Source organism: Genypterus blacodes, unplaced genomic scaffold (assembly GCF_046128005.1).
Source record: "Genypterus blacodes isolate CSIRO-AG114 ecotype Tasmania unplaced genomic scaffold, CSIRO-AGI_Gbla_v1 ptg000438l_1, whole genome shotgun sequence".
Classification (NCBI taxonomy): Eukaryota; Metazoa; Chordata; class Actinopteri; order Ophidiiformes; family Ophidiidae; genus Genypterus; species Genypterus blacodes.
The window spans coordinates 3150489-3164122 of record NW_027467208.1 but is presented as its reverse complement, the minus strand read 5'-3'; the positions used below and the strand labels follow the sequence as shown (position 1 = coordinate 3164122).

Here is a 13634-nt window from a genome sequence, read left to right as displayed (position 1 = left end):
GTGAGCGTGCGAAGCTGTGTGTGCGTGTGTGTGTGCGTGTAAGCTCCACAGTGAGCACCTGCTGTGCACACACCTGCACTATCTATAGGAACTCCCTCCATTCTATTGTCTGAGGCACAGAGCAGCTGAGGTCAGAGCGATGTGCTGAGTCAAACGCAGCCCGAGGAGAGATCATATAAAACCTTATCGCTGGCTAACGATATGAGACCATAATATATCAGGTTGCATCCTTAGGGCGGAAAGTATCCTCTGGTATTTACCCGGAGGTTTAACTGTTACGGCCGCGGCGCGTCCAGACTGCTGCGTCACGGCCCGGCTGCACGTGCAAATCAATGGAGACGATCAATCACAGCCCAGCTTCAACTTAAACTCAAACCAAAATCACAGACGGACAAAACCAGAAAAACCAAGAAATCCCTGGATGTTATGGGAAGTTTTACAATCTGCACACACACACAAACTGTAAGACTCCATGATGAGGAATGCTGCGAGCCAGGACGTATCGCTGACGAGAGAGAGAGAGAGAGAGAGAGAGAGAGAGAGAGAGAGAGAGAGAGAGAATAGACTCTAATCTGTCCCTGTCCAACCCCCCAGAGACCAGCAGCTCGGCCTCACTACCAGATGTTTGCTGGCAGTTGTAGTTTTTTTTGCCACCATCAGTGAAAAACTCAACCAGGTTACTCTTCATGTGCGTGTGTGTGTGTGACTGTGTGTGTGTGTGTGTGAGTGTGTGTCCATATGGGATTCTGACACGTTTAAAATAAGACAATGGCAAAATTGAATGGAATTAATGACCAATTATTACAGCGCTGCACACTTCCTCCCTCTGACCCAAACTTTTTATTATTGCTGCAATTTGCGTTTCCATGGTGACTGCCTGCTTGTGAGTGGAGTTTCAGCATATTCAAACATAATGATTGGTATACAAGTGTTACATGAATGATAGAGAGACACAGATGTTCTCCTGGTGTAAACTGTGTGTGTGTGTGTGTGTGTGCGCGCGTGTGCCGCCCGAGCTGAACGAGCCGCACTTCCTGCGCGGCAAGGTCGTGGCGATGCACTCACCCTGCCTTGCCGGAGGGCTGGGTTTACTCCTGAGTGGTGTGTGTGTGGGTGTGTGTGTGTATGTGGACCTTTCCCCTCAGTCAGCTGATTGTGCACATGTGTTCATCTGCCTGTGGCCACTTAACATGGGGCTCTTAGTAAGGCAGTATTCCACACACACACGCAGAGATATGTGCTCATGCGTGTGTCGCGTGTTTCCTTTTTGTTTTGTTTGTTTATTGTACGAATGTCGTCTTTTCTCTTGAGTTTGCAGCTTTCAGTGAGTTGGGTTTATGTTTCACAGCAGGGAATGCACTGATCAGACTCGTGAGGCTAAGTTTCACTGAGGGGAGGAGCCTGATGATGGCGACTGATGCTTCCTGTTATTGGATACACCTGCTGCTCTGACAGAGCAACACGTCCACTCGGATCATTTCCATTCATTTTGTGCCGCGTCATCTGATCAAGTTTCATTGTTGTTGTTTTAATATTGCCCTCTTTACTCAACACACTGCAGAAGAAGCTGCAGCGCGGGGGAACTTTGACTTTTTTGACATTTGGAAAAGTAAAAAGATTTATTCCTGCAACTGGGAAACCTTGTATCTCCATGTTTGGGCATCAAGATATGTTTAATCCCAACATGTAATGGCAATGTAGCTCTCACCTGACGGCCCGTATGAGGGTCTTCACCGCTGGTATGACTTCATCCATGGTCACGTCACAATACGGTTTGTCCTCCACACTGTCCTCACCCAGTCCCTCCACTGAGCACAGGAGGAGAGACGGGACAGATCTATGATGAAACAATCCTCACTGGTGTCTGAGTGTGTGTGTGTGTGTGTGTTACTGCAGCCTACCGTCAACAGGGGGCCGCGGTTTGAGGCGGAGGGAGGTGCGGAAGCGGGTGCGGTCGTTGAAGCTCCAGCTCTTCTGCACCTTCCCCGGGCTGGTGGCCTCTGGAACGTTCTCCTGGGTGGGAGAGTTCCTCACGCTGGAGCCGGCCGGCAGCGGGGACGACTTGTTCCTCATGGTCTGGGACGACCTGGAATTGTTCATCCTGATACGATCACGGAAGCCCATTTTACTGCTGGTGGTAAAGATGATGTAGTCAAGGGAAACGCAATGACTGCGCAGTGTTGCTCTTTGGAATAATTGAAGCTGTGTTTCTCTGTTTTTGCATCATAACCTGCGTCACTATGCTGTTTATCCTGTGAGGGGGGTCTAGCAAAGCAAAGCTCGTTAGAAGAGAGTTTGTTAGTGGAAGATGCAGGAGGGACGAACTAACTACGGCCTCTGACTTCTCTGGTAATCACTAAGAACTTTAATCAACAAATGGACAACAGAGGGACAAAGACGGAGCTTTACGGTCTGAGTGAAGGACAGACTAGCTGACTTATCACTGAGTTGGAGTTTGACCACAGGGGCCGCTCCAAAATCGCTACAAACCCAATTTGCCCTGAGGATTTGCTTATTTTATGTGTCTGTCACAGCGCCTGATTCAGCAACACGCAGCCTGAAGCCGGAGTGAGGACTTGCAGGAGTGCTGGGACGGCGGAAAAAAAATTATTCCACCTGCTTGTCGGAGTAAAGACGAGCTTCCCTCAGCCCAAACGCCGGCTTCTGGAGCGCGACCATTCACCGAGAGCGTCTCCTTAAGTACTCTACACCACTCACCACAAAGCTAGAATGTGAGGTCATCTATTTACGGGGGGCGGGGGGCTTTTTGTCGGCCCCAAAGCCTCCTAACGCTGCTGCCGTTATAGCCGGACCCCTGAGACATCCCGCCGCCTCTCTGCAGCCACTTACACGTTACACTCTGTCACGGATCCATAAGGCAAACGCCGGCGTCATGCACCGCAGAGCGATTCCAGCCTCGCCGGTCACTCCCACCCATTTTAACGATGATATACTCATTGTTGTTGTGCGTGCATGCGTGCGTGAATGTGTGTGTGTGTGTGTGTACAGCCCGGGTCCATTTAAATTAAAATTTAAATAGTTGGATGTTAGTGGGGAAAAAAAGAAAACAGCATTTCATACAAGCAGGCTGAAACGCTCAGGTAGACTCTTCAGGAGACGGGGAGGACGGAGTGCTGGACCTTATGCATGCTGTCGGGAAAATGTAGGAAGTAATGATCGCAGCTCGATACGTCTCGCTGAATCTTTAGAAAACATTGAAGAAAAAAACTAAAGACTGCATGCAAAGAACATAAGCAGAAGAACTGTGGCGTTTAGGAACCATTCATAAATGCACAACCCTAATGATCGGGCATTGAGATTGATGTTAGGAATCAAAAATGCATGCTCAATTATTTAAACCATCTCTCCCAAACGAGACACTGCATTAACCAAACAACTGTACTAAAATAACATGAAGCAATGCCAACAGCGACTGTTCCAACTCTGTGAAGGTCATTCAGAGACTTTTTGGGGGTGAACTTCTTATTGTAACCGTTTCATCAGGGCGTGATGAAGAGAGGTACCAATAAGAGAGAAGAGTCAAATGTATTTCACATAGATAAACCATCCATGGAGGGGCTTCTGTGATTGTTTATCATGACCTCTAAGCTGCAGCCAAACTCAGCCATCGTCATTTCTCCACTTCTAGCGTGAGAGACCCAAGCTGGAGAAACATCAGAGCAACAACATTCCCTCATTCTCTTCAAAGTAAAGGATTCACGCAAGCGTTTTGGACCCAGGACGTGTGCTCGCTATTCAAATGAAGGTCAAATCGTGACGCTGTGAGAAATAAGCCTCCACAACGAGCGAGCAGCTGCACACACACGGTCCAAAACGCTTAGTGTGTCAGGCAAAAAGGGGGAGCGGTGGTGTTATTGATGTTCTAGCGTGCCCCGTGCACAGGCTCGTGGCAGTGGATACCTCTGCTTGCGGCCAGCGTGAATCCGGAAGAGACCCCGCTTTTTAGAAAGGAGCTGACTGGGGAGACACACAAGGCAGAGGGAGAGAGGGTGAGGGGACAGAGAGGAGAGGAGAGGAGAGGAGGAAAGGCCGAAGAAGTCCCGGGACCCGAGCGGCCTGGGCACCCAGTGAACACCGTGAGGGCAAAAAGGCAGCAAAGGAAACCAGTGGGAGAAGGTGAGGTGGAGGAGTGAAGTGTGACCTCTCTATAGTCTAAACAGGCCGCAGTGGGGCCGTGTTGGATTATAGAGACACATTCACATTCAAAGGCGTCAAAGGGGGGGGGGGTGTTAGGATCATGCAGAGGTGGAGCTTCACCTGAGTATATCCATCAAATCAGCCCTGGAGTCACTGCGGTACGAGAGCAGCTCCTCACATCCAGACATTTCTACCAGCAAGACCTTCATAACACAGTTCTGCTACTGCGGCTCTCCTAGCTAACACATGCACACATCCAATATATACACTGTATATATGTATAATTCACATGCCCTCAGTTTGCTAGTATGTTTAAATGATGTGTTGATGTGTATTGATCCATGTGGATTCCCATAAGACAACAAGCAGAGCTCAGGACTGGAAGAACAAACCTGCATGAAGCTTCTGCCTTCCTGAGAACAGATGAGGGGTGGAGGATGGGTGGCATGGAGAAGATACAAACGGAATAAGATTGAAGGGAAAGAAGAGGAAAGAGGAAGAGGAAACCGATGAGTGAACAACGGGAGGTGGCAGAGAGACAGAGATTCAGACCGAGACGTGTGGGGGACGAGGGGGGACGAGGGGGGACGAGGGGGGACGACGAGCTGCTCGGGACAAAGTGGTCTCAGATTAGGTTTGTTAGTGACACGACACATCCATGCTCGGCAGAACAGAAGCAGCCAGCCTGTTGAATGTTGTACTTCTACCAAGAGTTCCTCTGTTGTTTTGGGAAATGAGACAGGTAGAGTTGTGAGGGGGGGGGGGAGGGGGGGCATACCTGTCCCCCGACAGATAGGGAGAGCTGTAGGGCTGCAGCCCAGACAGCAGCGGTTGGTAGGAGTTGGGGACAACCTTCTTGGTGTTACGCTGTCGCTGGAGGTGACTGAACAGGAGCGTCAGCTCTCTGACACCGAGGAGGACAAACGGAAAATAACACAAAACAAATGCAACAGAGAAACAACAAAACAAGAATAAATGATGAAGAAAAGAACTCATGAATGTCAAACTATAAAGGTGATTAACTGAAAAGAAGAGGGAGGCTTTCAAACTAAAGATGTTGACATATAGATGTTCATGGAGCTCTGTGTGTTTACATATTTCCCTCATTTTACAGAAAACAGAAGCAGTCAAATAAACATACAAATGCAAAATGTAGGAAATCACTGTAGAGCAAAATGTAATGAAATTATAAGATAAAGAGGGCCAAGAATAAAACTCATATAAGAGAAGAGCTCACCAAGGTTTCAGTTCACTACAATCACTGTTTAACTGGAGTGATTGATCACCGACCAAACTTTGTAGGTGTGATGTGCGCCGTTGAATTTGCGTTTTGCCTAACTGTTTGAATCTCTGTCTGCATTTAATCATCAAACAAAGCAGAGCACATGGACGTGTAGACTGATGACTTACCTGAACGAAGGCAACATGCTGTCATAGAAGTACCATGTAGCTGTTAGATAGGAGTGCTTAGCATCTGTGGAGTAGAGACGCCACGCAGCCTGGGGAAAGACACACACACACGCACGCACGCACACACACACACACACACACACACACACACACACACACACACACACACACACACACACACACACACACACACACACACACACACGTTGAAACCAAACACCCGACCTGAGATTGAATGGATGAAAGAATATCATGCCACACAGGCTGGATGACTCTCTGTCCTCTCCGTTACCTGGATCAGATTGGCGGCAGGCATCCTCCTCTTCTCAAAGTGCTTCTGCCTGTGCTGCTCTTGGACTTTCAGGGCGAAGCCTGATCCCAGAATGCCCTGGAGGTCAGAGGTCAGAAAAAATTAAGAGGTGAGGCTTCCGGCAAGGCTGACAACAGGGGGAGACTGAGAGTGAATTTAGAAGACTTACAGCAGGCAGGGCGAAGAAGGAAACACCCAGGAGAGCAAAGGCAGCAGCCAGGACGCGTCCTTGCCACGTATGAGGAGTCTTATCCCCGTAGCCAATAGTGGTCAGGGTAATCTGAGCACGTGAAGACATGCACACAATGTGATAAGTCTATAAACACAGCAGCTCATACGAGTCAATCAGTATGCAGAGATATTCCTGTAGTACTCACAGTCCCCCACCAGAGGGAGTCTGCATAGGTGTTGAAGTCACTGTTGACGTCCTTCTCTGCCAGGTAGACCAGGAAGGAGGCAAAGATCAGCACCAGGAAACCTATATACCAGGCCGTAATGAGCTCCTGATATGAGGAGGAAGAGGGGGAGAGAGAGAGAAGGAGGGGGGGGGGGGGGGGGGGGGGGAGAGAGAGAGAGAGAGAGAGAGCGAGAGAGAGAGCTTAGGTATCTATCACTATTGTCAGCAGCAGCAGCAGCCATCTCCACCATTATAATCCCTGCTGTCATTACCATATCAGCATCATCATTATTGGCTAATTTCCCATCATTACCATCATCATCATCATCACATTTGGCTTCCACTCTCATTTGGCTGCACTGGTTGACTTGGGACGCAGCTGATGCATCAATTCATCATCATCATCATCACCAGCAGCATCACTGTCTGGCTGCTCTCTAGCTGACCAGTGGGTGTCAGGTGTTGAGGTCAGCACAATCACTAATAACTAACTGCCAAAAAATGAGCAACTGAAGGGGATGGAGGCGTTGGAGGGCCATGGATGTAATCATATCATCAAGCCGCCGGACGGTCATCAGCCGACTCAGCACTTTGTCCATCGGTGGAGCAACAGTTACAAAGGGATTTGTCCCGGTGGTAACTACCATGATGGCCACTGCCAGCTTCTGACCGCTCAGCTGCCCCCAGGCTCCTTCCTGCTATTATAACAATCCATAACACTGCACTAAACCCTTTACTGTATACTTTATACTGTATATCCTATAGGAAGACTTCTTTTGCAAAAACAGATAAGCTGGATGTTTGCTAAAGACCTCTCTTGTCATTTTTACTGTCCATTTAAGGATCAATTAGTCAACCTCCTCCCTGTTTACACTTTGTCATAGTTTACAACTGTGAGCGCTTAAATTTCCTCTTTACATTGCATCGTCAAAGAATTATGTCCATCAATACCAAACCAGTAATTAACCCAATTTAAGCGCACTGAAAAACCCTGCAAATACTTCATGATGTCACTTCCTTAGTGTGAGCACACTGCAAACCAAAGTAGGTTTAATCAGTAGGATGGAATTGGGACATGGCTGTGCTGCAATATACAGCAGACAAAGCGTGTTCCCTGTAGGACTGCGTGTGTAAGGTGAGCACTATATTTAGTATGTTCTCTCTCCCACCTTGCTGTGAGCATAAACCACTGAGCCCAGTAGTTTCCAGGTGCCTCCTCGTCGGTCCATGCGAACCATACGCAAGATCTGCAGGAAGCGCATGCTGCGTAGGGCTGAGGTGGCAAAAATGTTGCCCTGTGTCCCTGCGGCGATCACTGCCAGGGACGCCACGAATACTATGAAGTCTGCAGAGAAGGAAGCAGATATCAGACTGTAAACACGCACAGACGTAGTAAAAACAACAGAATGCATTGTGTTATATATGTCACGCACGCATTCGGCACTAACCTATGACACAGAAGGGCTTCCTGGCAAATTTGAGCCGCCCCTGCCATCCTCGGTATCGGCAACAACAGCCGGCTGCCCAGACCCTGATGAAGTACTCACAACCAAACACCACAATCATCACAAACTCCTACAAACCACACAAAGAGAGAGGGAGAGAGAGAGGGAGTAGGGGGTAAGTGAAGGAAGCAAAATCCATTATGATCATCATTATTATCCCTAAATACAGTATATATTAATCTATTGCTGTATCCTATTATCAAAAGCAACTATCCTCCGAGCCACAGGGCAACCTTATCACCGTCTCACAGGGCCATGCCACTCTTTACGCTGCTCTTAATCCACTTACTGCGTCGGGCTGCAGTGACCTCACTACCAAATTGAAACAAATATGTTTTTCATCCTGTGCTTTAACCCTTCGACATAAACAGCACTGCATTGACAAGGTATGCTATGAAATCAAAGCCAGAAGACGGAGGCAAAACGCTCAAATCAATGTGGTGGAAAGCATAATGTGGATGTGGCTACTTCCTGGAATAACAAAGGGTCTTGTTGTGTCTGGAAAGTAACAAAGTAGTTTTCCTAATGTTGATGAAAACAAACGTCTGATACATCATATGTATTATTTAGACCTGATGGGCAATTCATTAAGGGATTTGCTGTAACATTCTTATATATACACATTTTAATACATGACAAATAATTAATGTTTTAATAGTTGAGTCCAAACTCATTAATTAGTCACTCAGCCTTCCATTTGTGTCTCTGCCTCTCCTCTGCTTTACATGCACGGGCAGTTTAAGGTGCACTGAACCAGTCCGTCATTAGAGGGAATGCTGGTGTAAGTAACGTCCACTAATGGCTGATTGCCCACTAATGGTTGTGTGATTGATCCCAAAGAGCGAACAAGAGGGAGAGACTGACCATTAAATAACATGAAAAGATGAGCAAGGTGGGAAGAGTGAAGGAGAGAGAGAGAGAGAGAGAGAGAGAGAGAGAGAGAGAGAGAGAGAGAGAGAGAGAGAGAGAGAGAGAGAGCAAGAGTCAGATTGAGAAGGAGAGAGAGTATCCATTACCTTTCACAGAGAGAGGAGAGAGGAAGAGGGGAGATTATGGGATGGCTATTAGGATTAGTGGATCATGTCTGTGATTTCCTGCATAGTCAACAACACCTGAACGCTCCCACCTGCTTACACGGCAACTTCTGCCTCCACAGCAACAAAACATAAGCACATGCTTCAAAAAGCAGACAGAGGCTGAAGTGTGTGTGTGTGTGTGTGTGTGTGTGTGTGTGTGTGTGTGTGTGTGTGTGTGTGTGTGTGTGTGTGTGTTGGGAGAGGGTCTTACCAGGATGAAGAGGCCTTCGTTGGCCATTGTTTGGTGTTCGGGAATGGTGGCGAACACAGACAACACCAAACAGCTGAACACCAGCAGGAAACTGGAACACACACACACACATACACACACACTTAATACAGTTGTAGTGAGCACTTTCCCCATTTTTGGGTTCTAAATGTATCTGACTTGTTTTTAAGTTGTGATGGTGCTTGCAAGTCAAACAGTATATTTTTTTAAGCCTTTTTGAATATTTATGAATAAAACCATGAAGTGGATGATGGTTAAGTTGTGTATTAAATGAACATCATGGCTGACAGTGTAAGTCATATTACAGAGAGGCAGCTGGGACAGAAAGGGAGTAATGGCCACTTCAGCTTAAAAACCGCTCGCAATAAAACACAACATAAATTCAGCTAAATCGTTTCTTATGTCGCCGCTGCTCTGGTGTTCGTGTAAACACTTTCATTTCATATGTGGCACTGCAGAGGTGACGACTGCGGGTTCGACGCTGGATCACACCTGAGGGTCGCCCGACTGCCGAGGCGACGTCACCGCCACAGGAAGTCCCACTAAATTAACTCTGGCAACATAAACACGACTCCTTCAGACAGAGAACGCAGCCTGGAGCTTTAAATCACGACTAAACGTCAGACGGAAATCATTACAAAACTGCGGTTTAAACTTTCTCTTGGATGCACTAAATCTAACTTACATGGCAACCACAACTCTGTCCTACGTAACCAGTAGAAACAGTTATTGTTAGTCATTTAAGGGGAAGTGTCCACAGCGTGACGACAGACTGCAGAGGCGTTATGATATCTGAAATTACATCAGGACTTCTTGACACATTTCCATTATCTGTCCATAATTTTATCGGCCAGATGATGCAGTTGTTTGTATTTAGTTTGTTTATGTCTTCAGACCCTTGACACAGCTGGCAAAGTGACAGATCTGACAAAAACACACGGCGGTGTAACATCGCCGTAAAAACAATAACAAGCAAATAAAGCTGAGAGAACGACGCGGACGAGGTGCAAACATGCGAGCGCAGCCTCTCCTCTGAGCCAAGTGAGCACAAGCCAGATCAAACAGGTGGCAGCTGCTGGCTGAGACCCGACTGGATGTCAGATTCCAACTGAGCCAACACTTGCCAGACGCTGGACCAATTCTCAAGGCCTCGCACAATGGCGTCTTTTGTCCTCAGCATTTAATGCGATCAACCAGTCGCTCACTGCTAAAAACTGTATTGTGGGAAATGAAACGCGATTACACATTTTGGGGCTCAGTACAGCAGGAAGAAGGTCAGACAAAAAGAAGCTGTTGTGCTCGGATATGAAGGGCTGTGACCTCTAACCTACTATTAGGGGAGAAATGTGTTGACCTCTATTATTGTGACATTAAAATGACAGAAATATGAGAACAGATAACGGCCACACAACAGTGAACACACTCATTTCACTCGGAGGATGGAGCGTAGCAGCGATCACAAAGGACTCCCGCTCATCAAACTGTAATTCTGAGAAATGGAGCAGCTGAGGATAATAAAGTCCCGTCGCTCAGATGAGACACGGCTGAGGACAACAGGAAGGAAGGACGAGACAAACGTCAGTGATTGCAGGTCAGCGGCAAGGTGGACGAGTATAGGACATGGAGCGTCCAAGATCCTACAAGGGGAATTCCGGGTATTGACACTTTAATCGTAGTCACTCTACTGATTGCTCATCTCTTTTCTCCACACGTGTGCAGAACGAGTGAGTAAGCCAGTTTCTGCGTTTGCTTGCCAGATGGTGGGACGCCGCAAATAGAAAGACAAAGTACCTCTCAGACGGTGAAAAGAAAAGACACCGGATGCGGAGCGTGAATAAACAGACGCCCCCGAATAATTACGACTGTATGTTCCTGAGAGCCGTGATGCATGAGAGGATGAGAGAGTTTGCAGAGTCACTATGAGAAACACACTCAGATAATTCCTGCAAACAACGCATGTTTGGTTGTTCATCAACTGGGTAATGTGCTGACGGGGCCGACTGTCTTTTTCCCCCTCAATTAACTTAAAGCAGGATCTGTATTTCCTCCAGGAGAAGATGAGTTAGAGCAGCAGCTCAGGTGGTTTCTCTCATGACGTGCGCTTTCATGACAGGAAACGAGTGGCGGCGCAGACAGCAAGATGGACAGCTGGGCTTATACCAAATGCACCCACACACACACACACACACACACACGCACGCAACATTCCAGTAGAAACAAGTAACGCATTTGCTGAACAGCTGATATTACCACGGCAGAATACTATCCATTACATAAAGGCCAAAACACTGCAATGAGTTACTGTCAACACGCCGTATCTGTTTATGCAGCCGGTTTGCGTAATCACAGAGGCGACTTCTGCCGGGTGTCACATAACAAACTCGTCAGGCCTCAATCGCATTCAGACCACGAGCCTCCGATCACAATATGAGCCGTTCTGACGTAGGGATGCAAAATACCACCGACTCAATCTAGGGTCAATACTTCTAACCGAGTGAAGCTGCAAATTCAAACGCTAAGTGCAAACCAATCCAAAGCCATCAGGACAGACTGTAGCACACTTAACTATTATAAACAAAACATGACAGATACAATTCTTTTATCATTTCAGCAATAATGTGATCATTGGTGCCAGCACAGGTTTCCATGGTATGAATGGAGATCCTGACACGTCTGTGAGCCTGTTTGATCACTTCTTGTCTTGGACGTTCTTCTCCAGAGTTCTACGTGACCCGGAAGCACCGACTCAACACACACTTTAGGCCACGTGTGTGACGCAGGTGGAGAGGGAGACACATTTCTGCTGAGGCCACACTTTCACTCCACAGTGCCGCCGCCGCCGCCGCCACCCAGTCCCACCCACCCTCCCTACATTTCAGGGAAATGTCAATTAAGAGCAAAGCATCAGTTGAAATCCACCAAATCAGCAGAGTTTGTCTCTGGGGGACGTCAAAGGAAAAATCAGCTCGGACTTGAGTGCTTCCCTGCTGTGCCTCAACAAAAGAAGAATGTTTCTATTGAAACATATCAATATGTGGAGGAGGAGCAGCGTTTATTCTGGAGGGTTTAGAGAGAGGAAGTGTGGATTTCATGTAGGAGGCAGAGAATGCTCAACTAAGCACAATCACATCGATCCGCTCAAATGAGGACTTCATTCATAACAGTTGATTACTTTACAGTCGGTTATGTGAGGGCATTTCTTGTTTCTATAGGTAAAAATGTAGAATGTAGAGGCGATTACTTCCTCTTCTTCTGTTCCTACACTGATATCATGACCAATACAGTGTAACCTTGTAAACATGGCACTGCTTCTGCTCTCTGACCTCTCGCTCCATCAACCGCTGCTCCATCTCCCCTCCTCTATAATTCATCATCACGTCCGCGCCGCCCTCGTGCCGCTCAGAGCCTCTCCGGGTCGTCCTTGCCCTCCTTTGACCACAGTCTGACTCCATTGTGGTTATTGGCAACTATCGTCACGGTGACCTCAGAACGGGCATCCGATCTGATCTCGACGTGGACGGGCCGAGGGGTGGGGGGGGGTGAGACACTAAATCCACCGCAGGAATTCCCGGAGTCTCATTTGCAGCGGCTAACGTGGAGCGCCGGGGGGTGAAGGCAGGAGAAAGTCAAGCGGTGTGAGAGTGTATGACTCATCGAAAAACATCAGAAACGAGCGTGTTAACGTATGGAAGCTATATGTATCCTCACAAAGCCCCATCATATAAGGATGAATACATTAATTTCTAAAAGTCAGCGGCTCAGGAGGCTTATTGTACAGCTGTCAACATTAATAATTGCTCCAGAACTTCTTAGAAAGAATAATGCACGCTCGGCTTTATACACAGAATATCTGACTTTTCTCCAAAAGCCAACTGAGTGTAATTTGTCTCGCGGACACGGCGGAGAATCAAGAAAAGTGCAAGCACAGTAAGACATAAAAAGAAGAGACGCAAAGAACGAAAGAGGAGAGAAAGAAAAGGACAAAACCTGAGAGAAGCAAAGAAAACAAACACGTGACCTGAATAAGCCGCCGGCTCGCATAAACGTCACAACGTTACACACACACACACACACAACGACCTCTGCGTGCCTAAAGTGCACATAAGATGATGGTCGCTTGCAAACTGGCTAACGGCCTGCAAAACTCCAGAGGGCCATTGTGCTGCTGAGGGGGCAGACAGAGGAGGAATGTACAGCAGCCTACAGGGCAACCAGAGGCTTTTAATGGAAGCATCCCGGCTGCTTTTACTGCTGTTTTCCTGTAAGCGGACATAAGTGAAGAGCAAGAGATCACATTACTTTACCTGGACTGTCACACTGTTCTCACGTGATGAGCAGCAGCACTGATACCAGAGTGTTTATCACTGTATCATGCTGTGTGTGTGTGTGTGTGTGTGTGTGTGTGTGTGTGTGTGTGTGTGTGTGTGTGTGTGTGAAGATGATGGAGGTGAAAAAGAAGCAGCTGGAGCGACGCCAGGAAGAGGAGAGAGAGAGAGAGAGAGGAAAAAAGAGGAAAAAGGAGGGCGGGCGAGGGACAAACTTTAGGACA

General features: G+C 47.5%; 1 protein-coding gene across 1 annotated transcript in view; it reads right to left on the bottom strand.

The window, feature by feature from the left end:
• The window catches only part of kcnq4 (potassium voltage-gated channel subfamily Q member 4), a 32521-nt gene that overhangs the window by 3730 nt on the left and 15157 nt on the right, over window positions 1-13634 (bottom strand). The window contains exons 2-12 of the mRNA XM_076139350.1: window positions 9068-9158; window positions 7724-7850; window positions 7445-7620; window positions 6256-6381; window positions 6048-6158; window positions 5861-5956; window positions 5569-5657; window positions 4937-5062; window positions 3922-3978; window positions 1902-2131; window positions 1709-1808 (exon numbers count right to left, since the gene is read on the bottom strand). Coding sequence (XP_075995465.1) covers window positions 1709-1808; window positions 1902-2131; window positions 3922-3978; window positions 4937-5062; window positions 5569-5657; window positions 5861-5956; window positions 6048-6158; window positions 6256-6381; window positions 7445-7620; window positions 7724-7850; window positions 9068-9158 — 1329 coding nt within the window. The remainder of the gene's footprint in view (window positions 1-1708; window positions 1809-1901; window positions 2132-3921; window positions 3979-4936; window positions 5063-5568; window positions 5658-5860; window positions 5957-6047; window positions 6159-6255; window positions 6382-7444; window positions 7621-7723; window positions 7851-9067; window positions 9159-13634) is intronic.